The 26,909-nt window shown below is 41.4% G+C and overlaps 1 protein-coding gene across 1 annotated transcript in view; it reads right to left on the bottom strand.

Moving 5' to 3' along the window:
* Positions 1–11,591: 11,591 nt before the first annotated feature.
* The window catches only part of LOC126212615 (uncharacterized), a 176,463-nt gene continuing 161,145 nt past the window's right edge, over positions 11,592–26,909 (bottom strand). Inside the window, exons 7-8 of the mRNA XM_049940045.1 lie at positions 23,081–23,500; positions 11,592–11,659 (exon numbers count right to left, since the gene is read on the bottom strand). Of these exons, the coding sequence (XP_049796002.1) occupies positions 11,592–11,659; positions 23,081–23,500 (488 nt within the window). The remainder of the gene's footprint in view (positions 11,660–23,080; positions 23,501–26,909) is intronic.

Genomic DNA, 26,909 nt, shown 5'->3' with positions numbered 1-26,909 from the left:
AACTGAGCAAATTCGGGTATTGTCAGAGGCAAGGACAAAAAAAAAAAAAAAAAATGAAGAACTCGCGGGGAGATTTGAGGCATTGCAAGCAGGGGAAGGGACGTTGGGTGAAAGTAAATTGCAGTTCAGGGAGTGTTGTAGACCATTTGGCCCAGCAATCGTGGCATTGATTAACACCTTTTTGGGTAAAACAGTGGAGGATGTGTCGGTATTCCTTAATGATATTGTTACAAGGCCTGAGGCCAATGGGCGTTTGGATGTTGTAGTGTTGAGAGTCGTGAAGTTACGCTTGATAGGGAATGTCAAGTCATATGTATTGTACCAAGAGACGTTGAACAAGGTGGGGACGTTTGCAGAGTTTGACGCTGGGTTACACCAGAGGTACCAAAACAAGAATAGTACCATGTTTTTTCGGGGAAAATTTAGTGCATTAGTTATTAGAAGAAATGAGACTGTGGAGGTTTTCTCAGACAGGATTCGAAAGCTGAATGTACAAACATTCGAACTGTCACTTAATGGGGAGACGAATAGAGTGCTGTTACAGGAGGCCGAGAAGAGGGTGTTAGATGTGTTTCTGTGGGGAGTACCGCTTGAGATATCACGTTGGGTGAGAATGGAGAATCCCAGTGATGTTGTGGCGGCTGTAAGGATTGCCACATACTTAAAGGAGGCAGATTATGCAACGAAGCAAAGAGTGGAGCATAGAGTCGTGGCAGCAAAAATTAAGTCTCTCGGTTGTGACCAGGTAGGGCGCATTAGGAGGCAATGTCAGCGTCAGTTGCGGTGTTACTCATGTGGGAAAATGGGTCACCAGGCAGTGAACCACATGTGTAAAAGTATGGGGAACCTCGGTAACAGCAGCCGTTAAACAGGAATGGGACTGCTTCAACTGTTGGAGGGCAGTCCCAGTGAAATTAAGTAATGCGCTTGTAGGTGCACACATCGAATGCTGCTTATTAGACTTCGTTAATGGGAGGCAACAGAGGGTTCCGGTTGGCGCAGTGGCACACATGTCTGTTATTAATCTAGACCTGGTTAGCAGGAGAAGGCTTGAGCCACCACGTTATGGGTTACATGGGGTGGGGGATAATAATGTGGAGTCATTGGGTACAATGGTACTTCAATTTATGATTGCCGGAACTAAGTTTAGTGAGCAGGTAAAGGTGTTTCATGTGTGGGTGAGAGGTATTCAGTGATTCTCGTAGTGGACTTCCTTGACAAACGTCATGCGAGGATAGATCTTGGGCAACAAACAGTGGAACAATGTGTTGCATGGGGGAAATGGTTGCAAATGGACGAATGTCACAAGGTGCACATAACGTGAAGGTGACGCCTGCTAAACTGCGAACGGATTCATTAGAGGTCGATCAGCAGCATAACATACCAGCAGGTACAGGGAAGGTAGTCTGAGTTTCAATAGATACCGACTTACCAAAGGAGGCGTAGTACATGGTGGGGCCACTCTCGAGTAGTGAGGAGTTGGATAATGCACACTGTTTTGTGCAGAAGAGTTTAGCTCATGCGAGTTATGTGGAAGGAGATTATAGAGTTCCTGTAACTATGAATAATTTCGGCAGAGCGGATTTTAGTTTGTCAAAAAGGTTGTTATTGTTCACATTGGGGAGTTTTGATGAAGATGACCTCGATATGGAGGATTTAGAGGCGAGCCATAAGCAAAATGTCGATGCCGCACAATTGATGGGAAAATTGCAGCATTTGCAGGGAGACGACAGGATCATGTTGGAGGAATTTTATTGACATTTAGCAAGTAATTTGGAACGGAGGGTAGGTTACCGGCAACACCAATTACAAAGCATCACATACCAATGGAGGATAATACACCAGTGTTTAGGAAACCATATAGGGAAGTATTTTATGACGATGGATTTACGGAGTGGATACCATCAGTTGGAAGTAGCGCTGGAGGATAGGGCAAAGACAGCTTTATCTGTTCGTGGGGGACATTATCAGTATATACATATGCCGTTTGGATTGAAGAATGCACCAGCCACTTTTCAGCGATTATTAGATGGGGTTTTAAGGGGACTGGAACCAAAGATGTATGGTTTACCTAGCTGACATTATAGTATTTTCGAAGGATATACCATAATATGTATCGCATTTAAGAGAAGTCCTTAGAAGGTTGCGGTCGGCATGGTTAACATTAAGTTCAGAAAAATGTAATTTTGCGCAGATGCAGGTCAAATATTTAGGTCATATAATCAGTGAACAAGGGGTTCCAGCCGATCCTCAGTTAACAGAGGCAGTTCAAACTTTTGCGACACTATGCAAAACGAAGCAATTACAATCGTATATGGGTTATGTTCATATTATTGTAAATTTGTAAAGGATTTTGCTACAATAGCCGAGCCATTAACAAAACTTTTAAAGAAAGGGGTTAAATTTCAATGGACGCAGGAATGCCAGCAAGCTTTCGATGAATTAAAAATGAGATTAGTTTCTGGTGTGGTGTTGGTGTTTCCGAATTTTGAAGCAGACTTCATCTTATCATGTGACGCTTTAAATGGCGCAGTATACTGTGTTCTGGGGCAAATGGTAAGGGAACAGTAGCATCCAGTGGTGTATGCTTCCAGACACTTAAATAGGGCAGAGCGGAATCATTCCACAATGGAAAAGGAGATGTTGGCTGTAATATATGGAGTAATTTATTATCATTGTTATCTTTATGGTATGAAGCTTAAGGTCGTCACAGATCATGTGGCGTTGAGATGGTTACTAGCTCTTAAGGATTCTTCTAGTCGGTTAACACGGTGGGCTCTAAAATTGAGTGAGTTTGACTTTGAAGTAATTCATAAGCCAGGGAAAAAACATGGGGATTCAGACACATTAAGCCGCAAGTTAGACACATTAGAAGTAATGGGTGAGAGTGTCACGGGATGGAAGAGGGCATAAGCAGAGGATGAGGAGTGCCAGGGTTTTAGAACCCAACCACATTTCATTGTGGAGGGAAATTTGTTGTGTAGAGTTACCAGGTGTGGACCACGTGTAGTGGTACAAAAGAGTTTGAGAGAGGAAGTCTAAAAGCAGGCCCATGATCATGTGATTTCAGGGCATGCGAGTCATCGAGGAATGGAAAGACGAGCAGAAGAACGATTTTGGTGGCGCACTCACACAATGGATGTGGAACAATATATAGCAAATTGTGTACCGTGTGCGCAGCGAGCAGACGTGGTGTGCACAAGAATTCCATTGCAATTCAAAACCTTTCGAGTTTATTGGGCGAGATATCTGCAGGCCATATAACAAAACACCGGCAGGGGATCGTTACGTTTCAACTACAATTGATCAGTTTTCACGTTTTCTAGCCATGGTCGCAATACCAGACCAACAGGCAAGTATGGTAGCACAAGCTTTAGTCAGTAACTGGTGATTGAAGTTTGGGGTGCCTGATACCATAATTACGGATCATGGAATAAACTTCATGTCCGAATCAATGACACTGTTGTGTCGGTTATTGAGAATTAGGAATTATGGACCAGTCCATTTCATCTGCAGGCGAATGGGAGAACGGAGTGAGTACATAAGACAATTTCAAAAATGCTAAGTTTTTATGTTAATGGAAACCATGATAACTGGAATGCTTATCTTCCGTATATGGTATAGAATTTTTTGACGATCAGATTTCGTGAATCTACGATTGTTCTAAATTTTTGTTCGAGTTTTTTACTGTTTGATAACTGCAGTTCGTGTAATAATCGGCAGGAGGTCGCCAGACTGAGTCTCGCAGCGGTGTCTGGGTACCTGTGTTGTACATGTTTTGTGATCTGGATACAAGTTTCGTAGTGTTTAATTAAGGTCAGCGAGTCATTTCTCACTCTGACGAGATTCAAAACGGCCACAAGAAGTTCAACATTTTTGTCGTTAGACTTACCTCCAAATATTGTGGGTCTAGCATCGAGTCTCCAGTGATTTTATCTGCACCAGTTGGAGACACGTAATTAATGAGATCAATTAGCAGTACATACATGGTTGTGTCGCTTATGTTGTGCTGTTATTTTTAACACAACTGCGATGTGAATCTATACATTTTCCGGCAGAATGAGTCGTGTTACAGGTGGGTGTTTTTATAAGAGTTTAGAATGGGTCTGATCAAGTAGATGGCAGATGTAGCTGTGGAGATTGATCTCTCTGCCTGTGTCGCTCGTTTCTGCGATGCCCATGATGATAATTCATTTATCTATTGTTATGTCTTCAAGGAATTGCTTTTTCGGATAGGAATGTTTAGCGTCGACAACAAAGATTATGGCAAAATCTTATTCAGGTGTGAACGTGGGGACTATCTTGTTTCCCTCATCCGTCGGCTTCCCGAGACAGATGTGTGTAACAGGTATAAAACAGCGAACCGCTCGCAACAAAAAATTACTTTCACTATGCTAAGATACCGACTAAGTATATCTCCATCAGAAAATTCATAATTACTTAAAAATATCATAAATAAACATTAACATTCTAAAAAACTAAGGAATGAACTGTTTTAATTCCGAAGAGATTTGTAAGGAGTCACATGTATTCACTGACGAAGTAATTTAAGAGCAATAATGCTCTCGTCACATACAATACTTCACCAACACGTTAAAATGAAAACCTCATAGAACTGAAAGGCACTGAAACTGATGTAACCCGGTAACTGCAAGTAAAACTATGGCTCCACGACGCCGCCAGAGCTGGCAGCCGCTGGAGGCGGCATCGGACTAAGAGGCTCACTTGCCGAAGTTGCCACAGCTAGGACGCGAGACAAATCGGACCATGCAGTAACAATCGAAGATACTAGCCGCTTAATTTACGAAAAATAGTTCAAATAGGATATCAGTGTTCATCTCACATTTTAGTAGCCAGTACTATGCAAAATGCAAAATTGTTTAGAAAAATGCAACAGCAAATATTAGATATATTCATATATGAACGATTACATTCAAATAAATGAAGAAGAGAGTGGAAAACGATATTTTTGACTCTACGGTAAGCGAAGGACGAGTGAACTTCAGTCATTTCTAAGTAATGGCTTAATATCACAAAAAAATTAATTTCGTAACTGCTAAAAAATGGCTCTGAGCACTATGGGACTTAACATCTGTGGTCATCAGTCCCCTAGAACTTAGAACTACTTAAACCTAACTAACCTAAGGACATCACACACATCCATGCCCGAGGCAGGATTCGAACCTGCGACCGGAGCGGTCACGTGGTTCCAGACTGGAGCGCCTTTAACCGCACGGCCACACCGGCCGGCTTCGTAACTGCAACTATTCATCTAGTATGATACCGTCATTGAAAGAAGGGTATTTGAAAATTTCTAACTTTTCAACAATATTAAATCGGAAGACTTTCATCTCTGTGTGCATAATACTGATGCCAGACTTATGACCTGCAGTTAATAAATGATTGCCAAAGGACGAATTCTTTTCCTGAGAGATGTTCTTTGTATCCAATGGAAATTCCTCGTCCTATTTGTCTGACATGGTAGGCTGCACAAACGCCACAGCTGATTTGCTAGAAGCCTGAGTTTTGTAAGGGAGAAAGCGCTATGATCAACTTAAGCACAAGATTAATTTATGAGTGATTGTTAGCAGAAAACCTGTTTTACAGTCATATCGGTTTTGTGGGAGACATTTAATGCTGTAAGATACAGCTCCTGACTATTGAAAAAAAGGAAGGAAAACTTGTCAAGAATGTTAATTCTGTTATTGGTTTAATTTTGTAATATATTGTCTACTATGGTTGGTTCGTATCTGTTACTGGCCGCAACAGTTTTAGTAAAATTAATCTCAACTTCGAGATTTTCGCCAGGCTAAGGTGTAGAAATCGTTCTACGTATGGAAGAATGAGAAGCGGCTTTCTTGTGGCAGTGAGGGTGTGCTCAGCAGGACGGCGCTATTTACTGATCAGCGCAGGTAACTCTATGAAAAAAATGAAACCAAGTGTAACGTTAACGACAGATGCGATGAAGGTGCTCAAAAACTTTTTCTTTCGTTTGCATTCCTGCTGCTCTGGGTAGCAAGGCGTGATGCTTCCGTCAAAACACTTAATGTTTTGAGTTTTGTTTGACTGTTATGGGCTGGTTTGGTGTTTCTTTGCAGTTAGATCAGTAACAAAGTGATCATCATTGTAGTATCTGCATTCTGGGTTTCTTCTTTTTTCTAATATATTTTGCAATTAAAAATTAGGCGTGGTCCATCGGTTTTTCCAGATTCGGGTCCATTTGGACCGTTTCCCGAGATGTGTTGTTAACCTGTTGCACCTCCCACAAATTCGTTAGTTGAATAGACAGTATTGTACCAAGGCTTGTCTTGTGAAGCAGACAGTGTATTTTTTGAAACGGTGAACAAAACTACCTCTTCAGTTGTTTGTTTGCAATCCGAGGTAACTAGTATCTGGCCTATGGATGATTCGCGAATAGATAAGCAATGCCTCTTCCATATGGCAACCCTGTGCTTTTAGTTCCTCTTCCATCCCTTAATTTGTGATGTGGCGGTCGACGTAGGTTATCACAATGCAGAGAGAGGCTATTGGTAGCTGTTTCCCCTGCCTGCAGTGTGCAGCACGACTGGGTTACTCTTGTGGTTGCTTCAGAACGGTATCTAGTAGCAACCGTCTTTTTGTGATTAGAAGCCTGATCGGTGTGTGGTGATGTGGCTCAGTTCCATCAGAGTTTTAGGTCCACAACTTGGAGTTCTTGACTGAACTGATTCAGTGCTGTGCGTAACCTCACCCCTCCTTCCTAATTCCAGTTATTGACTACAATAAGTAAAGTCTTTTGTGAAAACTTTGACAGGAGCGAAGATTGCACTAAACTTTCTAGTTTACTTAGTTTTTTGTGTAGAGTTGGCTCCAGCTCTTCTTGTCTAGGGGTCTGATTCTTGAACCTGAAAATCTCACGTTTTAGGTCCTCTCGGTTGAAATGATCTAAATAAATTTGAAGATTGTTGGTGCACAATTTTTGTTGTTACGTTAACATATTTTGTCACATTTTGGTATATCATGCAATCTGTTGAATTTTCACATTAACAAAGCCGAAATCACGTTGTTCACCCAAATTACAAAAATATGTCCGATCACATCAGAGGCATGTTTAGTGCTATCTCACTCAGCGGAAATAACAATATTCCAAATGGTTTACAAGCTTTCTTGGCAAATGAATTTCTATTAGTTTCGATTATTATTTCATAAATGAATCCAAGAATAAACATAGTAAACAGTGCTAGATTGCGTAATCAATAATAGAAATTTTAAGTGTGCCAAATAGTTCGTAATTTCAAATGATTGTAAAAAAAAATAATTTTAACTCTACATTTAGAGCTAGTACTCATCGATTGTAACATCGGAAATGAATTACTTACGTTTCATAAATTTTAGCTTGAAATATAACATATTGTGTATAAAATTTATGAAAGTTTTCAGAAAAGCAGCTGAGATAATACTGACCTTGCGGCGGCGCGGTTCCCTTTCATCCTGTTCCTGCACCTATCTGTGAACTCGTTGCAGCAGATCCCCGGTAGGAAAGCCGAGTGGAAACCTGACGTGCTGCAACTCGCACCAGGCTGCATACAACGTAACTATTCCAGGAATCGGGAAAAGGTCTTAATTTTGAATGAAGGTGGAAATACTGGCAGAACTTCGGTATATTCTGAACCTTGATAATATACACGACCACTGCCAAGCTTGTGCTAATCCTAACACAGCCATGCGCAGACCCTTTCATTCACGTTAGCAAGTTTATGGTAACGTATTTCCCGAAATCTGAACAGCTACTAAGCACAGACTGTTCTTAATTGAGAATGCTCGCCATACTATTAATTTTATCGCTGTCTAAATGCACTCAAGTTTTTAGGCACCAATCTGCTCAATGTGCCACGTGGAATTACTGTCTTTTCTTATACACAAAATTACTTAAATTAAATCCGTAGTTTATAAAAAGCACACCAGAATAAATATACGTTTTCTTTAGAACACTTTTGAAACATGTAGCACAACTAAAACTGGCAGACTATGACTTCTTTCGGTGCTCATACTACACACGACCGTACCACTGAAAGGGTAGGCTCCGACTGCTGTAAGCATTCTCTGTCTCCAAGACAAAAGACTCGCAAAGGATACTGATTGGTCAGTTTTATTTAAGGCTAATAGAAAAACATTATTCTCTCGTGTTAGCCCGCGCTTTTTATAACTAACCAATCAAGAAATAACATACTTTCGAACTGCACTTTTTCTCGAAATAAATAATTAACATTCTTATATTTTGTTTATACTTTGCGTTATTAACTATTTTCATTTGCACTCGAATTAGCTTTCCTCTTACCATAAACTTACTTAATATATTATGATACAAAATTCCCTGTTGTACAACATTCATCAGTAGAACTATGATCTTCATATTTGCTTTAGACCACATTCACCCGTCATTCACACTACTAACATAAATAACCAAATAAGCCTTCAAGAAACAAACAGAACAATTCACAAAAACGTCCTGTTGACCTGTTTCTTGAATGTCTCTGTGCAGTACTGTCCTCTAGCTGACGCAAATTAGAAGTACGTACTCAACTGAACCTGCTTCAGACCATCTGTCACTGTGCACACATGAGTCAGTCTTCCGATCCACATGCTGTAGACAGGAGCGATATAAAGTGCCACGCCTGAACCTGTCCAAATTCGAAAAATAATACTGCTATCGACAGCTAGTGTTGAGGGAAAGTAACGGTAGAGGAGGAAGTCCCGTTACAAGTGTACAGTGATTTTCCGGCTTCTTTCAAATCGAAGTTTTCTATAATGAGTTCTCTTTGTTTCATATTTATTGTAAGTTTCGTTAAAGTGTCGCCAGGAATATGTGTTGGAATTGCATCGGGATCTGACCCCTGGAAAACTTTCTTCATTGTGAGAGTCAGAGGTTCCACTATTGGAAAGTAGTTTGCTTAGACATTCGGATAGGATGTGGTTGGGTCAATGTGATTGTTTTGAATTTATAATATGATAATTTATAGCTGTTTTTCCAGTTTTCATGTTTGCGTGTAGGGCACAGCGTGGCCCACACCCTACACGGCCTGCTCGCCCGTTCCCGCACTCGGCACTGAGGTCTGCGCCTCGGCGTCAGCCCACGCTGGCTGCTCTCCACTCGCCATCTGCCCCTCAGTCTGGCTGTCCAGGCCACTGACCCTGGATCCGAACCGCGCTGACACCGCTGCGCGCGACGGTCTCGCCTTAAACGGCAGCGGTGCGTCCCACACACGTTGCGGTTCGCGGCAAGTCTATGTGCGTAATACCTAGGCTACAGAACTATTAAGTAAGCACAAGAATAGTTCAGGTAATTTGGCCTCTGGGAATGCTTCTACAGTGAACTGTTCCACGGAAATGAGAGGCGAGTGCTTATGCCGTACGGGGTGACAATTATTCTCTATGAAATAAAATTATCGTAAGTTCTGAACGGTTTGCGTTAGGACGTACAAACTCCACAGTTGGTCGCGGGACACGATGGGCGCATGGTTTGCTTTAGCGACGAAGCCCACTTTCATTTGGATGGGTTCGTCACTAAGCAAAATCGGCGCATTTGGGGGACTGAGAATCCGCATATCGCGATCGAGAAGTCTCTTCACCCTCAACAGACGACTGTGTGGTGTGCAGTGTCCAGTCACGGAAAATCTGTGCGATATTCTTTGATGTTGGAAGCTGATGTCATACGCATTATCCAAAGTGACCCTGATCTCGACAAGATGTGGTTCATGCAAGACGCAGCTCGACCCCATCGAAGCAGGAGAGTGTGTGATGTTCTGGAGGAGCACTTTGGGGAGCGCTTTCTGGCTCTGCGGTGCCCAGAAGCCACTGCCATGGGCCTCGATTGGCCGCCGTATTCTCCGGATCTGGATATATATTTGACTCCTTTTTGGCGGGCTGCATTAAGGACAAAGTGTACAGCAAGAACCCGCAAAACCATTGCTGAGTTGAAAAAAGCCATTCAGGAGGTCATCGACAGCATTGATGTTCCGACACTTAAGCGGGTCATACAGAATTTCGCTATTCGTCTGCGCAACATCTTCACCAATGATGGCGGGCATATCGAATATGCCATAACCTAAATCCAAATACCTATAGTGACGTTTACATGTTGAATAAAGTGTGTGTGCACCCCGTAGTTTGTAACTAATTTACGGTTTTCTTTCATGTAGCTCAGTATTTGTCATCCAGTATATTGGCGCACAATATTAATGCTTCCTTCCAGGACCTTTTTTTCCTTAAATTATTTTCAAGAGTTACTCTCAGTTGTGGCCTACAAATCATCACCATCTTACAGATTTCGAAAATTATGCAGACACCGGCTATGATTTACAATAAACTACAGGAAAAGTGGCGATACTGATACTGAACGAATAGGCTGAAATCGAGAGTTTATTTCCTTCTGAAGCATAGATGGGCTCTGCGTAATTGCCGAAAATTGTAAGACTGTGATGTTTTGTCGACTACGACTGACGTGAGAGCATCCCTTAAAATACGCAGGTCACTGCCCCTCTCACACTGCCTCCCTTCTTTCCTTCTGTCGGCCACCGGATGCATCCCTTTTATGAACACGAATTCACATAATCCATAGGTTCGAAATTTCTTAGTGGAGTTCCAACCAACTCAATAAACATAAAGTTTGCTGCTGGTATACAGATGCAACGACGCTTCTGTTGAAGTCAGGATCAAGTTTATTTTTGAGAAACCTCTTTCACATTCATTTGTCGATATTCAGATGGTGTTTATGGTGTTAATACGAGGCAGGAGACACACTGGCCATTTCTTCTAGGCAACATATTTACGAAATCGTCTTGAGATCTATCTTTCACGGAGCTGTTAACGTATGCATAAGTTTCTTATTGCTTCTTGTTCGCAAGTTACATTAGAATTTTCCGGCCATGTGTACTGACCAAAACAGTAGCCATCTCCGGCATTTCAGCGTCTCCTGATGTTCAAATGCGCTTCTCCATACGCCTACACAGGCACGCCTTCAAACGTTCACAGTCCTTCTGCTTCGAAGATTGCAGTGTAATACGGGCCATGTCGTATTTTTCTTTCAGAAAACTTCATCTTCTGGCATGTCTTCTTATGGGACTAACAAACTGTACTGTCTTGAGCTTGCATGTAACTGCCAACTCTTCCATACAGTACTTGCTCTGTTTAGCCTGTTTTGGGATAATATTCGGCACCTTTGAAATGTAGCACGAAAACTTTAAAAATTTTCCACGTCTAGTATCCTTACAGTGTTACGGTTTCAAGTTCCTCTGGATGGACTTTCGGTTCCTTGGCATTTTTAGGTGACTGGTGGTAAACTGAAAACAGATTATGAAGGAAAGATTCTAAGTAGCCTACATTTGAGAGAAAGTCGTTACTCACAACATCTGCTATGGAAAGTTCCAGCCTTTGATTGGCACCATCTCAGAACAAAACGGTAAGGAACTGTGGGCCCATTGAAGCAATGACACACTTATTCTTTCATGGTTTTACTGCAGGGCCATCACTCGAGACAAAAACAAGATTCTGTTTCAGAAACTCGTCATTGAACTCCAGTACTCACAAATAAGTCATCAGTGACGTGCTGGAATTCAAGAATGCCCAAGTTCCTCTGGATGGACTTTCGGTTCCTTGGCATTTTTAGGTGACTGGTGGTAAACTGAAAACAGATTATGAAGGAAAGATTCTAAGTAGCCTACATTTGAGAGAAAGTCGTTACTCACAACATCTGCTATGGAAAGTTCCAGCCTTTGATTGGCACCATCTCAGAACAAAACGGTAAGGAACTGTGGGCCCATTGAAGCAATGACACACTTATTCTTTCATGGTTTTACTGCAGGGCCATCACTCGAGACAAAAACAAGATTCTGTTTCAGAAACTCGTCATTGAACTCCAGTACTCACAAATAAGTCATCAGTGACGTGCTGGAATTCAAGAATGTCCAAAAAATGTTGTCTGGGTGATCCATATTTGTAAGCGTTGTCCCCAAGTACACCATCAGTGACGACAACTGAGTGTAGTACTATCGTCTATAAATAGCGCAATTTAACTGTTTTTATGCACTATCTTTTGCGATTGAGAACCAATATTTACGTATGCGTTAGCTGAATGAAGAATGCGGCTCACATTAACGCCATCCAACTACTGCCCGTCAATTTCAGTTTCTAAATGGCGAAAGGCTTGATTTTTGTTAACTACTTTCTGTGCTGTTCAAAATGCTTTGGCCAATATTTCCTTTTCTATTTCGAAAACCTTAGTCTGAGCAGTTTCCAAACTTTTCTATTTTGTGGATTTTAGTGCTTCAACCATAGCCAGATGAGGTGAATTCTTCTATGTTTACATAGATTCCTGCAGGTAGAGACCATGTGCTGAGATTTATTTTCAGCTCGTGATGTACTTGTAGTTTCCAAATGGCCAACTCATTCACAAATTTTGCAGCGAGATCTTCTTTTATTTTTTACCATTGCTGTTTGTACTTTCTGCAAAGTTTCTGATTTTTCTCCAAAGCCTAACATTGGGGGATGCTTTCCTTCCAACTGCTACACGCAGTTGGAAGCTCTTTGTTCTTACCTTCCTTTGCATCACGCTGCAGGGTCATCAAGCCAAAGAAGATCGCTGGAAACTGCAGCAGATCGGAGGCATGTGTGTTGTGTACACGCAAACAGTGTCGAGTGATGAGAGACACAAAGAGAAGGCCTTCTCTATTGTGCAATCACAAATAAATCTTAAACTTGTAACATTCATGTACTGTTGTTATTCACGAACTAGCAGAGAAGACCGGCGTTGCCAAGATATTTATTTTCAACTTGTAACACCTGTTTTTGACCCATTTTGTATCTGTCCTATATTTATATAAAAATTTGTAGTATTGCTTATGTATAATGTGTCTATCATGGAAATTTTTTGACTATGTATACAATTTTCAGATATGTGAAACTTTTGAACGACATTGTTTAAATTATGGTTGTGAATTTAAATAACTAATGGAATCACTGTTATATAATGTACTATAAATGACTTTCTCCATAATTAGGGAACGTATCGTTAGATGTGAAAGATGTGGGGAAGCCCCACAGCTACGGAAGTGGCCTGGCAGAGTGGAAAAGGTGTGGTTGGCGCGCAAGTGGCAACTCGTCCTTTGTGACAGGTAAGGAGTCTGGGCTCAACAGTACTGTGGTTAACACCTCGCTAGCAGTAGCGTATCATTGTGGCTCATATTCCTGGAGTTTTTCGGCCAGGAGAACTTACGGGCAGTATTTATGGACCTCGGATGCTGCATTTGGTGTTACCATTATCATGGTATGGTTTTTGGCCTCAATATAAATATAATTTCGAAGCCAAGACGATATGTAACAGGGCGAGGCCAACAGTATTGCTATGATTGCATCGCCGCCAGGCTAATAGACACTGCAAATTACGCCACTAGTGCCATCAGCCTTCCACAAATTTTTTTTATATTTGGCACTCTGTAAATGGGCCACGTATTTGTGAAGTTCGATTGATTTTAATAATAATCGTGGTGCTGGTAAAACTCTTACACCCACGATTATCCCAAATCACAAACCTGTACAGGAATCCTATCCTAGTGAATTTAATTCCGAGTTTCCTTATTTATTATGAGAAAGTGGTTGAACTTGAATTTCATATTGTGTTGTCAGTTGCACAGTCAATTATGTTTTTGATTAGTTATAAAGAGTGCCTATTAAAGAACATTTGTTATTTAAAGAGTTATAGTTTGCTGTGCTTTACTTAATTAATAATTAATTATAAGAATACTTACCATTTCTCATAGATAGTGGAGTAGTTTTGTTAAGGAGCATGGTTCTTCAAACCATAAAGTTTTAAGGGTCCTCATGTACTACTGTAGTTAGTTAATGAAGCAAAAGCAAAGGCTCCTTCAGAGCCAGTGTAGTTAGATCTGCATTCTGTTTAGTCGCTTCAAACTGGTTTTAAGAAAGAACTATTTACTGTGTTATCTACACTACTGCACGTAGGTAAATGCACAGGCATAGAGATCCTGTACTAAGCGACAAAGTTGTAGATTACAATCGTTAGCAGACCCCCTGATTTAAATTCAGAATCATTTCAAGCTTTTGCCTGTTCAGTATTGCTACATTTCAGCACGATAATACACGACCTCATGTTGCAGGTCCTGTATAGGCCTTTCTGGATACAGAAAATGTTCAACTGCTTCCCTGGCCACGACATTCTCCAGATCTCTCACCAATTGAAAACGTCTGGTCAATGGTAGCCGAGCAACTGGCTTGTCACAATACGCCACTCACTACTCTTGATGAACTGTGGTACCGTGTTGAAGCTACATGGACAGCTGTACCTGTACACGCCATCCAAGCTCTGTTTGACTCAATGCCCAGGCGTATCAAGGCCGTTATTACGACCAGAGGAGGTTGTTCTGGGTACTGTTTTCTCAGCATCTATGCACCCAAATTGCGTGAAAAAGCAATCACATGTCAGTTCTAGTATAATATATTTGTCCAATGAATACCCGTTTTATGATCTGCATTTCTTCTTGGTGTAGCAATTTTAATGGCCAGTAGTGTATATATAGTTAGATGATGCACAAATAAAACAGTTGTCCTAAATAAGCTATGTAGATGCAATATATTTGCACAACAAATATATTTGAGACACATTTTACTTTCAACAAGTGTTAAAAATAACTTTTACAAATACGTCAAAAATCGTCAGGAAACCATGAATCTAAACAAAATCACAATAGTAAGGAGACTTGATGACCTGAGACAGACAAAGTGGAATGACAGGAATGGCCTTCTGTACCTGCTTGGTAAACAATTTGTCAACAAGTCACGTTACTACAGTGGCGTGGCTCGTCGTTATCATTACTTACATATTGGTCCATAATAAAAGTTACTGCTAAAAATGATGTATAAACTAAAGTATGTATTTATAAATTTTAAGAGTTGTTCTTGCTAAGATATTAAGCAAAAAACTATATCTAAAAGGAAATTATACAGCGTAATTTTCTTATAAAATTTATAACAGAAGAAAACTACACATAATGAGATTCATATAAAACATCGGGACTTGTATTCCTCTATAATTTTAATGTCTTACAATCCTATAAGAACAAAAAGGTAGAATATGTAAGTCAGATACATATACACACACACACACACACACACACACACACACACACACACATATATATATATATATATATATATATATATATATTAATTTTTAACAGAGCAGTACATGGAGACTTAGAAAATTAATATTCATTAACGTAGCTTATTTATCTGTTTCCCTTTTATTCATATGCAATTTGGCAGATACCCTAAAAGACCTCTATTGACTAATAAGGCTTACTCATTGATTATAAGGTTGGGACCTGGCCTACTGTGGTAAAGGTTTCAAGTTCCTTGAGAATATGTAAAATAATGCCTTTTTTAGAGTGTAGTACAGATAGGCCATTTACAATTGTCCTGAGGTTGTGACTCCATTCTTTCAAATGACAACCCAATGTACTACTATTACTCGCATACATGTGTTCTCTGAATCTTATCTTAAACTTCGTCCCAGTTTGCCAAATGTACAAGTTATTGCAAGATCCACATTTTATTTCGTGGACTCCTGTCCAATGCTGTGGCTCCAGACTCACATCTAGACTATAACGTAGTAGCTTCTCTAGTTTGTTATCAATTCGAAAACCAACTGGAATCTTAAATTCTTTATAGGCATCGCTTATTTTCTCTGAAACACTGACGCCATGTTCTGAGCTTCACCTACGCCACAGATGGTCGCTACAGCACCAGCTGTGCATCGCCCCTCGGCTCTGGCTGTACAACCGTTCTCAGCCTTCACATGACAATGAAGCGCTGCACTACATTGAAATTCCCCACCTTTCCCTCCTGATCAAGTGACGTTAAAGTTTGCTACAACCGACTGTGTATTCGCCTCGTTAAGTACCGTATTTTACGTGACAACTCAAAATTTGTAATGATCCACCATCTCGCAGAGACGCAAAAACAGCCTATCCCTGCTGGCACACAATAAGTACGATGCAGCAAAATCAACGTTGCCACAGCGAATTTATCTCTGAACAGGAAATGCCAGAGGTAAATACCCCATCGAAGTGTCTCCTTCGATTTCGCAATTACGGCGCCGTTTACGTTCACTAGCAGACCACACGTCCATGCCCGACCTGATCCTCTGGACATAATGGATCATCAAACATCCACCTCAACTAACGCTTGCAGTGATTGCGTGGGAGGAGGCGCCGTTAGATGAAAGCTTGCCCTGGTGGACGCATTGTATTCAACCTGACCACCCATACCGCCACCGCCCGGGCGGCCAGCTTGCAGTCTGAAGAACCTCAATGTCCCCTGACCTCACGTAAAACTGACGTCACAGGCCCATGTACATGTGCCAAATAATGGACTGTAAACGACATCACATCATCCACAGCAAACGCCAAGCCAATTTATTTCGACTTCCCTGGGCTACAACATTGCTGGTATCATGTGCAGTACGAGGCAGCTGCAAACAGCTGTCACCTGTCTTACTTGTAGTGGAACAAATATTGAAGGCTTCAGTACATGCACGAGCTTGCACCACAACACAAAGTCGCCTCTCTTCTACCACAGTGACCTCTCCTGAAAGACGTCTATATAACCAGGACCATTCCATAGACATGTATTTTCCTATCGACAGAGAGTCAAATGTATGCACAGTGCCTCGTCTAATGTTTTAACCACATGCTGAAACCCTCAGACTCCAACTATCCAGCACTAACAGTGCCAGAAACCAGGTACATGGCACTGTGCAGCTAGCTGTACAACTTACAGGTGAGTAACACTGAACTCGGACTGTTTACATAGCCAGCTTCGCTGAACCTGTGAAGTTCAACCTCTCAGCTGACCTTTACCATGGTGCTTTATTCCACATGAGAATCCACCCCAAGTCTTTCTGCCCCAGCTGTACCTCAGGTGTTGACAAGTGCTTACTCCCATCTGCAACATACATCACAGCCTTGGCCGGCTGTCGTCTGCTTCTACAACAGTGTGTTATGACCATACAAATCATCAACACAATCCAAGAGCTACTCTACCAGACCTGTGTAGATTCACAGCACCTACACTGTGCTATCAGTAGTTTGTGTAGGCGAGTACAGGAGATGTCTCTGGTAGAGTGGGACGAAACAATTCGAGCTTTACTCATGGATACATACCACATGAGTGCTTCTGCCATGTACATTTAGAACTCATGAGACCCCTGCCATAGTCAGGAGCTGCAAATACATTCAGTCCAGAGTTGACTGAGTTATGTATTGGGCAGAAGCGGCTCCCCTGACAGATATCACCATGGAATCCGCGACCAAGGGTTTCATAATGGCTGAGACGTCATCCAATTCGAATCGTCACTTCTCATAATCCTCTTTAACATCTGTGATATCCCCCACTATCTCATGATGGATTACCATCCCCAGAATATTGGCCTCACGGAATCATGGTACCAGCGATGAAGGCTCTCATGTGTCATAGAGGGAGCTGGAGTGAAACTCTTCTGCAGTTGCTTCTTGGCATCCACGAGGCATTTAAAGGAGACCTACAACCCTCGCTTTGTGGCGAGATGCTCAAACTGCCAGCCAAGTTTGTGTTACTGATCCCTACACGTGACCCATCGGATCTTCCTACAGTGGAACGTCGAGTCAAAACCCACATTTGCAATTCTTAACTGCCTGCTCCATCAGCACCCTCTGCTCCAACACTGTTCATAGATAAGAGACTCATGGATTGCATATACATGATGGTCTGTGACTACACCTGTCGTCTTACACTCTCTCTGCAATAGGCCATTTCAATTGATAAAACGTGGAAACCACACATTCCGTATTGATGAGATTAGCAACGCTATGATGGTCTTCTTTAACATACTGAAACTGGCGTTGACTCTCATCGCTGAATAAGAACAACAAGGACGACTGCGATCTGGACGCCCCTCATAGGACCAGATCGCAACCCACTGGTGCAAAAATGCTCACAGTCGATGTACAAGGTCATCTGACAAGTGTAGTCGTGGTTAAACTAGTGGATAACAGCCTGTAGGTGGAAGCAATTCATGCAGCACTGGACACCACGACCAAGATGATCGCCAGTAGCCTCATAAGGACCTTCTGCTTTCCTATAACAACGGATTTTGCGGTCGTGTCTTCTCCTGAATATACCACTTCAAGCAGCTATCTAGCCCAGGCTACGTATTCCAACCAGCCATCAGCTCCAAATGATTCAGCTCTGTTGCCAACAGCAGAAGAACCAATGCTAACCTTCTGCCCTCCTGCTAAAGTCATCCACACTTCCTTCCACCTCTATTCAGCCTATACCAAATACACGTAACATCTGTGCAAGTCACCAAGGCCAACTGACAACCTCCATGCCTACAGATGCCAACTTCACACCACACTCTTTAGTGCTCCACACTAATAGGGGGAGGGTTGCTCTGTAGGGACATTGAGGCATAGAAGATTGCTGACCAACGCAACCAAGAGGAGATATGAAGCTCTGTGCTTTGGACAGGCTGTTCGTGATGAGCGGTGAGAGAAAGAAGAACTAAAATTACTCCCAAAGTAGCCATGAAGATACATCGTTACCGACTGACCGCCGTGTCATCCTCAGCCCATAGGCGTCACTGGATGCGGATATGGAGGGGCATGTGGTCAGTACACCGTTCTCCCGGCCGTAAGACAGTTTCCGAGACGAGAGCCGCTACTTCTCAATCACGTAGCTCCTCAGTTTGCCTCATAATGGCTAAATGCACCCTGCTTGCCAAAAGCACTTGGCTGACCGGATGGTCACCCATCCCAGCCCGACAGCACTTAACTTCGGTGATCTGACGGGAACTGGTGTTACCACTGCAGCAAGATCATTGGCAGAGAAAGAAGAAGCCTTTTGTATTGTGCGATCGGAAATAAATGTATAACTTGAAATATTCCTGTACAGTTATTACAGGTCTATTCCTTACCACTACATTGTCGGCTTTTCTCTGCCATAATTTACTTTTGAAATCAATAATTTCCAGCTTTTTCAATGCTTGGGTGGACTAAACTAGTTACGTTTTACATCCTTCAAATTTTACCACACGCAGAAAACAGCAAACGTAAATCGCCGCCCAGCAGCAGCCCATATGCTCATAAGAACAGAAAATCCTTCCGCATGATTGCTAGAGCCAAAAATGGAAACTCCTTTTTCATGCTTGTTAGAGGATGTACAGTCAAATCGTTTCCATAATGGGTACAGATTACCAACACATTCTAATACTTTCCTTGCCTTCTTTAAAACTACAAACGTCTTTCACAAATTCAAAATCAAATCCCGAAAGACACACCAGTTTTCAATGCAAAACACACCAAAAAATCACATACTCAGGAAAACGGAGAGGCACCGGTGTAACATCAGATAAAAGCCAGTGATGGTAAGTATCTGCTTTAACTATACGGTCAACATACGGCACTACAATAATTATTTTTGCCCGAACGTCTAACCTTTCTTCAAATACTCCATTAATTACGCACAAATCTGTAGTGGAGCAGATAATAATACGATTGTGCTGCTATGTGCCGATTTTGCAGACCTAGAGAAACTGATTCGATAAGTCGATTTAAATCGAATATTACTTGAAATCTTCTCCAGCTGTTGTGAACGGTGTGTTGACGCCAGGAGATCGATGAGTCGGAAGTTATATTTGCTGGACTCTTTAAAAATGTTCCAACATTTTTTTTAGAGTCTTTAAATGATCGTGGCGGTTCGCATATCACTTCGTTCTCCTGAAAACAAAAGACTTGTTTGCTACACTCTGGACGCACACTTGACGTAGTTTGGTTCCCTTCTGCTGTCAATATTCTTCTGTGAGGAAAGATTTATGCAAGTAAGTAGTCGATATGTAATACAGGGTGTTCTCATGACGTCATATGCATGAAACCGATGTCTGTTGTGTCGGCTGACTCAATTGTAAGCATATGGTGGAAATGTTTTGATCAAAAATGCCACCTTGCGTCATTTACAGGTGCACTACATCTACAGTATAAAAGAAATCTCATTTCACTCGTAAGTGGTCCTGTTCAACCGATATTTTCTTCTATAAACATTTATTTTTTTGCCGCTGTTTACTTTTACTGAGATGGCTTTCTTTTCAGTCAAACTCGAAAATCTCTGTAGGTGAACTCTATGAGAAAGAAAGATGGAAATCGACCAAACATAGCAAAATATGTTGTCTGAATTTTCGGAAAGAGGACATGGACTAATTATCAGTTTTGTCAGTCTGTATTAAGGAAAATGCTGAATTTCGAATGAAGCCTTTTCACAACTTCTCTTGGTGGTTACTGTAAACGTATAAGAAAATCAGACATTAACTTCGTATTCAAGGGTCAAATTATCATGTAAGGCGACAAAAATATCTGAAAACGCCTTCCTGGCATTGAGTTAATCACGAAACCACTTTAACCTTATTACTTAAAACAAGTGTCACATCTCAGAAATTAAGAATAAGAAGCAATTGTAAACAGTAGTCTGATAATGTTTTGGTGCATGTGACATGATAGTTGTCGCCATCTCCTCTCATTGGCCTCCATGGCACATACTTCATGACATACGAAGATGGTGAGTGAGGCTGCAACCTGTGGTTCCGATGTATCCAGTATGCCAACTCCTTCTTCTTAAACATCACAACATCCACTGCTGACATTATGGACGGCTGGTAAATGAGTGGTGATTGTTGTAATTATACGTTTTCTGAAAGCCAAAAGGTATGTAGTAACGTTTATGGCAGGTGGTGCAGTTGGGCTAGATGTTAAATTCACGAAAACATGGATTTCGTTTGCATAGGTCGTCCAATTAGTTTTTGTTTTTAAACATGGGTGATCAATTATTGATTACGAAAAAACAACAATTATAACACATTACGTTCTTATAGTTTTACTCTTGGAAAACATCTGTCCTTACTGTTTACTTGTAGTAAATGTGTTTGTTTCCATAATGCTGTTTATGTAAATGCTCTTTTATATTGCGTTCTTCATTGTTTAAGAGTAGTTCAGAGGATACACTTTAATTTTTGCCATTTTCTATAATAAATTTACGTATCTCCCGCTCAACAAATCACCATCCCGTCCCAAAAACGCCCTTGCTCCAATTTCTGTCCTTTAACATTTCGGTTGCAGTTCAACCCATATTTTGCAGAGATGATTATATGTAAGTATCCTGTAACATAATTTCCTGTGCCACCCTCTCGACAGAGAGAGCAACTAATCAGTCCAACAAGTACCTTTACAAGTCCATCGCCACACTATTGCCCTTCGTATGTCTTTACCTCTCTTTGTTCCCCTGATTTTACATTGATATTAATTTGTCTTAGCATAATACGCAAATTACAAGTCGTATAGTCGTATAGATACAAAAGCTTAGATCACACACACACACACACAAACACACACACACACACACACACACACACACACACACACACACACACACACACAACATCAATAATTTTAATTAACAAGACTTATAAATAGGTAAACACACAATGAAAAATACGCTTTCAACATTGAGTTTCACGTGGTACGATAATGAAAAATTTCCAGAGGCGAAAGTCATGTGAAAGTTCCAGCAAATCTAACGCCTAGAACCAACCGAAGATCGAATCTCGAGCTGTTCCATGTGCAGCGAGACAGGAGAAATTCGAGTCAATGTTTCGTCATTTATTTGGGCATAGGAAGTTGGACAAGATCTTTCCTCTTATTTTCATGCAGATTCAAATTTAGTAGGTACTTAACCTCAGTGCATTAAAATTTGGAGGCATGTACAGGTAAGTATGTGATTAGATATAAACAATGAATGATAAAACTGAGACGCAGGTTGTACGACATCGCTCCCAGTTAATTTTGTCACATCAACTATGTTCAGCCTTAACAACTGATCCACTGGCTTTAGCACCATCTATAATGAAGACAGTCCTTCAATCGTGGAGGTTACAATGCGGATTCTGCAATCGGAGGCTGTACATTGATTTTCTTTGCCAGGTTTCTCTCTGCTGATGAACAAAGTTCTTGTTCTGGAACGATTATGTCCGGATTCCATCTTGCCAGTAATCTGATCTTGAGCAGAGGGAGCGCTGATTCGTTGCATATGAAAAAAACGAAGAGCAGTGGTCCCTGCACCATTGTAGCTATATGTACATAGTACACAAGCTGTGCTATGCCTTGTGCCTGGTGGAACCCAGTCCTAATAATTATACCTATACCACTTAAAATAACTGCCTTAACTGATATAAAAACTAGTTGTTTCTTCGAGGCAAATTTATTATTACTACGTATTTTAAGCTGCTGCAAAGAGTTCCGAGTACGTAGATACATGCATCCCACCAGTCCAAGACAAACTAAATTGAAAGCTACGGAAGATGAAAGACACACTATGAATATAATTCTACTCTGAAGCAGGAAAAATTTGCTCAATTTTTCCAATGCAGTACATACTGCACATACTATAATCCAAGGTATTAGTGCATACCGCAACTGACTATAGAAGACCGTGCTTGCTTCAGCAGGTGAGAGGTCGTTAGGAAGCCTGAGATGACGAACGCATGCGTACATTTGGTAACAGAATGCGTTTAGCCAGATACAGCTTAGAAGTGTGAGGGCGCTATCGATCAGAACCATTGTAGGTAAGTCAGGGACACCTGTCATACGATACAAGACCTCTGAACACAAGATCTGGATTATACCCGTAATCTGATAGGATAAAAATATTTTTCCAGGCAAATTACGTAAAAGGGGAAGGTACATGTATACTGCGGCAGTCAAAAAGCGGAAAACAATATTTAGTGATATGAATGAGATTTCTAAAGGTTTTAAGCTTTCGACTTTAAAATCCTTGTATTTCAAGGTGGCGCTGTTTAGACTGGCTTTGTAGTTCAATGTTCTTCCTGTTGGCCTTCTACCTGTTTGACGGTGAGAGTCATATACGGAAAACAATAATTTATCTTTTGTGTCAATTATTATGCCTGTATTACATCCAGAGAGAGACTGTGAAGAATAAAAATACTGACACTTCATCAATAGAATAGCTCTGGAAACAGAGCATATGGCATCTGCAACGCTCGATTCCAGACACGATTGGTCTTCAGAAGTATCGAAATAGCAGCGAGCATCACGCACTGACTGTGTGATACTAAATGGGACGTCCTGACAAATGCTGAACGAGTTGGACACCATCCAGGCCAGTAGACAGAGGTTGACGTTCACCCTCTGCGTGTAGGCAAGGTAGCTGGTCACGGGTATGTGGGGCGACCTCTGCAGCATGTCTTCCCACAGTTGCACACGGCACTGCTCGCGCTGCTTGATGGTTTCTGGAGGCATGTCTTCCAGTGGACATGTTGGGTGGTCCAGGGCGTTCGCCAACAACTGCATGCAGTCAGTGTCTACGTTGAGTATAGCGTTGCTTTTGTCCTCCAGCTGCCACTCTTCATCTGGAAAACAATGACAGAAAGTAGATGACAGTGGTTATCCTTGCACACCCAGTGTAGCTGAACTAAAAAGTCGCCTCTCAACGATACGACTAGGCATTGTTTTACTAAATCATCAGTGTTCAATGGTTAGAATAGGTCACAACCAACAAATATCCAGGAGTAAGTACGCAGAATGATGTAGGTTGGAATGTCAACATAAATTTTAGTACTCAGAATGACATACATTATGAATTCAATGAAATATACGCAAGTGCATCCACTGAATAAATACACGCAAGTCTGTTTGATCTACAGTGCGTCTGGGAAATCCCCATATCTCATGTGACTTTGTACAGTTGAGGAGATATATAGGTTTTGGTGATATTCTTGATTTTCGATTGTTACCACTTTGCATTGTTTTGTTTCAGGACTGGAATGTTTGAGTTGTGAATCCATGGCGACCAACCACTCTATAAAGGGGGTATTAGAGGCGAGTGCGTGGCTGCCTGAACGTCCACAGCAGGGCAAACAATGACAGAGGCAACGAGAGCACCTCCTGCAGTCCACAGCTAGCAGTCTGTTAGACTGGGAGCAGCATCAAGACAGGCTGCGTAATCCACGTAATAAAACGCAAGAGGAAACGTGCGCCGCCCTCTCTCAGTCAAATAAATAATCTCCAGTGAAATACATTGGCAACAGGGCTGCTGAACTTCAAGCACCAGCCGTGCATTGTTGCCACATTTTCTGCCACATCTGCTGAAAAGTGTTATCGATACACGATATAGATCAAAGACCACTGCTGTGATTTTCTTTCTGTTTGTCAAGGCTAGTCTCAGTAACTACTGTAGGGATTTCGGTACTGTTTCCTCCAATAGAGAGACCAACTCACTATAAAGGTTTTTGTGTATAATTTACAAGTCATCCAGCCATAGCTACTCGATGGTACGTGCGCAAATCTGGAGAGTTTTCTAATTGATGTGCGATATATCGCAGTTCAGACAGGAGGAATAGTTTTTCCTCATATAAGAAAAATCCTGATTATATGCAAGAGTTGGAAAAGAACCTCCCTAACATTACATGGGCTTAGGTGTCATCGTGGTTCCTAAATATACAACATTCTTTTGAATGGTACTTCAGTGGGAACTTGGCCGTATTGCAAACATGTATATGATGTTGGGTCGTAGACAAGGCTCTCATGGATCGTTTTTGGTTACAATAGCACGCAGCTACGTAATTTCCTTAATGAACGATGTCTCCCTGGATTGGGCGTGTTTCAGCAACATCTACAGCCCCAATCAAATGCTCACCACGAATTGTTGATCTTGTTGAACTGCCCCATGGTTGGAAGACCACAATAGTTAACTGGGTAAGTTAGATGAAAAGTTTGAAGATGGCCTACATCCACCACCTGCAGCAGGACTGTGGCTATGGAAGCATTGCAAAGTCCAAACCAACCTTAAGGTTGTGGACAGCTTTACCTATCACGTTCTGTGATGTACCGATAGCCCTTTTTCTAGACAGCCATTCACATTCGGTATACAAAACTAAGAGAAAGATGGTGATATGCTATACTTGATCTATCTCACGTAGCACAGTGGTTTGTTGAATGAAAATTTACATGCAGTAAGACGAATATGTTCCAAAACGTTGTTATGCACAGACAGTTTCCACGAAAGACGTAGCACGTAACATTGATGCTACCTTTATTGCTTTATTATTTATTTCACTCCCACCATGTGATGGGATGATGGTAGAGAGGCTGAACAAATAATCTTGCTCTTCAGCCTATTGACACTGAAGTTAAAATGAATGAAATTTTCTATTAAAATACAATAAAAGATATAGTATATCCAAATAAGCACAGGTAGAGATGATGACGTTGGTGCTAGTTGACAATAAGGCTACAACATCTGGAAAACCCTTCGAGGTCAGCTCTGAGGAAGCGCTGTAAGCCTGATATTGTAGGATGGTGGTGTTAGCCAAGAAGGACGAGTGGAGTGGTAAGACTGAGTGGGCACAAGAAATGATGTGCTGAGAAGTAAGATTGACATGTTGGAGCTAGAAGGGAGAGAGTGAGGGAGGAAGGAGGGAGCGATTATGTTGATTGGGATGTTTGGATAAGTATTGCAACCCTGTTATGAGGAGAAGGTCCATACGCTGGGACTATTGGTGGTAGGATTGGTAAAGTTCAGAATACAGTTGTGGGATGAGAGAATCACTCTGTTGAAGTTCCCTTTGAACAGGATAAGGCAGGTGTGGAATTGTAGGGACGCTGTGATATGGCAGCACAGGCGTAGTAGGAACCAACGTTTTCAGATGAATGCGGTCGGGGGAACATCCTTTTGAACCTCAAATTTCCAGGGTGTATAGAGTTTGTAAGAAAGTTCGTGGTACTTCAGAAGAGAAGACAGTGTAATCAGCTTATGTAGATTCTGTGTGAGGGGGGGTGGGGTGATGGGGTGGAAGATTGATATGGCGCATGCCATTCGAGGCGTTGTAAGGAATAGAAAAATTTTAGGACAGCAGATATCCAAGGTATGTTGGCGCAGGCAAGGATGGGGAAGATGAATTTTATGTAAAAACCATAATACTGGAAATTAATGTTCTGCAGACGTTCAAGAGAGAGCACAAGCTATCACTGAAAAATACCCAAAAGATAGTCAGCTTGGCGCCTGAATACGAAAAGTCCTGACATTCGCCTTGAGCTGTTTTTTAAAAAAAATCATACAAAAACCAAACATTTCAAGTCAAATCTGGCTTTGAACCACCACCTTGCACAGTAGCCTTTTCTAAGTACAGAGGATGGTTGAAAATTGAAGTCCCTGTGTCTGGCCAGTTTATGGTTTTCTTCGTTTGACTGTTAGGCAAGAGGCACCAGGTTAGTTCGAGACATGAGAAAGAAAGTTAAGATTTGTCTATTAGTGTTTCCTGGTAGACCCAGGAAATCCTGATCTTTCTGCTTGTATGTTATTTGAAAGTATCTATGACAGGTAAGTGACTGTAAAGTATGTGTGAGTAGCCTACTGTCCACATCCACAGGAGGGACACTATCAACAGTGCCACAGACCCTTGTGAGAGGAGACATTATGAATATTTTGAAGGTGTAGGAGATGTGCTTCCATGGCCCCATGCCCCTACTCATTGATGCCATCACATACTGCCAGTCAACTGCATCCAAGTTCAATTCCGCCCCCCCCCCTCCACCACCTTGTAACGTTTTTTTATAAGAAATCAATTGTATAGGTGTCGTCATTAGCTGTTCAGCATGGAGCACTGGCAGCAGCAGCAGATATCGACTCGGAATAAGAAGGCAGTCCGTATCTATTTTTTCAATGCATCTCTAATAATAATAATAATAATAATAATAATTATTATTATTATTATTGTGATTATTTTTTATGCATTATGTCTTTGTACTTATGGATTTGAT

The sequence above is a fragment of the Schistocerca nitens genome, chromosome 11, assembly GCF_023898315.1.
Source record: "Schistocerca nitens isolate TAMUIC-IGC-003100 chromosome 11, iqSchNite1.1, whole genome shotgun sequence".
NCBI classification, from domain to species: domain Eukaryota; kingdom Metazoa; phylum Arthropoda; class Insecta; order Orthoptera; family Acrididae; genus Schistocerca; species Schistocerca nitens.
Note: the sequence above shows the minus strand (reverse complement) of the source record. Positions and strands in the feature narration are given on the sequence as shown.